Raw genomic sequence first — 2,299 nt, forward strand, 5'->3', positions numbered from 1 at the left:
GTTTTAATTGATATACGATTATGTATATTAATTCGATAAATGTTTAAAATGAAACATTTAAATATAAAGAACGTAAAGTAAATTAATTAACTAATTATAGGAGTATAAAGTGCAAATTTAAAATTATAGTTTTAAAAAAATCGTTGTGTGTGGGAAGGTGAGTGCATGTGAGGAGGGGAGGGGGCGAAAAGTGAAAAAAGTGTATAAAGGGTATCTTGGTCATTTAGTATTTTAAGACTATGACTTTTACTAAATTTGTTTTTTAAGATAGTATAGATAGATAAACACATTCTGCTCTTGAGGTTCTACGATGTTAACATCCCGTGTGTGTTTCCTGTGCATCATGTTTGGGAGGGAAGGAGGTAAGAGTTGGTAGTGTTGTGATGGTAGCTACAATTTTGATTTGGAAAATAGGTGACAACATAATTGACAATAGGGAATGATAATGACTGGGCCTGATTTTTGAAGCAATTTCAAGACTGATACGCTTATCAAAGGTAATAAGAGAGTCACAAGCACAAACGACACCAATAACGGGTTTATAGATAGGTACAAGATTTGATAGATTGCATGTATTCTATGATATGTTGGCTGGTTTTGTAGAGGGTGTCTAATAGTTCCTTAATTTGGAGATGGACCATAAGAATTATTGAAATAGGTAATTTATAGCAAGTGCAATCCAAGCAGTGTGAGTGTTGGCAAAGCGAGCAACGAGCTCGATGGTAGGAAACTAGGTGCCAAAAAGATTGTCGAAAATAAGTCAATATTGGCAATAAGATATTTGAACCCTAACCCAAAATATATACAAGAATGCATGATCTTAACCTAACCAGCTATATATATATACATATATATATATATATATATATAACCAACCTCTCTCTCTCTCTCTCTTTATATATATATATATATATATATATATATATATCTTCTGTTTGTTGTATGTTTAATACAATCTACAGTATAACATCTTTGGAGATGACAACTCTTTCTTTAATTAGATAACCACAACCCTAATCCGGGTGTACACAACAAGAAAACTAATAAGGAGATTAAAAATAGCCAATCTAACTAATTATATAATAAAACAGTTCAATATCCCCAGGTATCAATAAGATGCCAATATTAGAAATACTGAATGAACTCTTAACTTATTTATTTCCCTACTGGCAAGTGGTAACTGGTATTCATAAAACCCGATATCGAACCGAGTCAATGTCGGCTCACAATCGTCATATTAAGACGCAACACATGATTAGTTCATGAAGGGGAAACACAGTAAAAAAAATAGAAACAAATGGGTATAGGAGAAGCTTACCCATTATATTCATCTTGTAACACTTTTCCCGTCAATTTGGAAACTTCCTTTAAGGCTTCTCTCCATTCATCAATCTTCTCCTTTGAATGCTCACCACTTCCCTCATATCTATCAAAACATTCTTTAAAGCTCCCCTTCTGATATCCCACCTCTGTGGGTTCCACATTATAGAAGATAGGGAAAAGCCTATGACGATCATCAGAGTTTCTTCGTTGAAGAATGCGAACCAGCTCATCCAGACACCATTCAGAAGAAGCATATTCTCGGGAGAAAACAATAACCGACATCATGGAGTCGATTCGCTGGCGTTTCTGGATTTCATGGTCGTCTCGGAAAGTGTGGAATCCAGCGTTACAGAAGGCTGTGTAGAGGTGATCTGTGAAGTGTTTTCGGATGTCAGCACAGTTGAAGCTTAGAAAGATATGGTAAGCGCAAGTAGCAGAGGAAGAAGGGTGTAGGATGTCCATAACAATAATTGGTGAAAAGGATTATGCATTCCACGCTATTTATTCTCATTCCAAGAATCAGTTAACTACCAACAAACCCATATAGAAAATTAGCTAGAAACATAACTACAGCCTAACTACCAAATATTACCTAACTGAGTTATTACAGCTGGACAAATGTTAATACCCTTAATTTGTCCTAAATATAACCTTAATTAATTAGAAGAAGAAGTTTAATAACACTAAAATGAAGGGTTAAATATGAACTTATGCTGACAGCTATATCTTGGACGGCCAGATGCAATGGAATCCACGCTCCTTTTTAAAATTTTAAAAAAAATCTTTTAACGATTTCCGGCGGAAAAATAATAAAAAATTTAACAAATAAAGAAAAATTATTTTTTAAAAATTAAAAATTAAATCCTTAAACCGTATTAGGTTTTAATGGATAGTATTTGCTTTAACGGACCGTATTTGCTTTAATGGACCGTATTGGCCTTAATGGATCGTATTGGACATTAATGGACCGTATTGG

General features: G+C 33.9%; 1 protein-coding gene across 1 annotated transcript in view; it reads right to left on the minus strand.

Annotated features, from left to right (window-relative positions):
- The window catches only part of LOC112499831 (TMV resistance protein N-like), an 8,951-nt gene extending 7,166 nt beyond the window's left edge, over positions 1-1,785 (minus strand). Inside the window, exon 1 of the mRNA XM_025103108.1 lies at positions 1,319-1,785. Within this exon, the coding sequence (XP_024958876.1) occupies positions 1,319-1,785 (467 nt within the window). The remainder of the gene's footprint in view (positions 1-1,318) is intronic.
- Positions 1,786-2,299: the final 514 nt, after the last annotated feature.

Source organism: Cynara cardunculus, assembly GCF_001531365.2.
Source record: "Cynara cardunculus var. scolymus isolate 2C chromosome LG 17, CcrdV1, whole genome shotgun sequence".
Taxonomy (NCBI): Eukaryota; Viridiplantae; Streptophyta; class Magnoliopsida; order Asterales; family Asteraceae; genus Cynara; species Cynara cardunculus.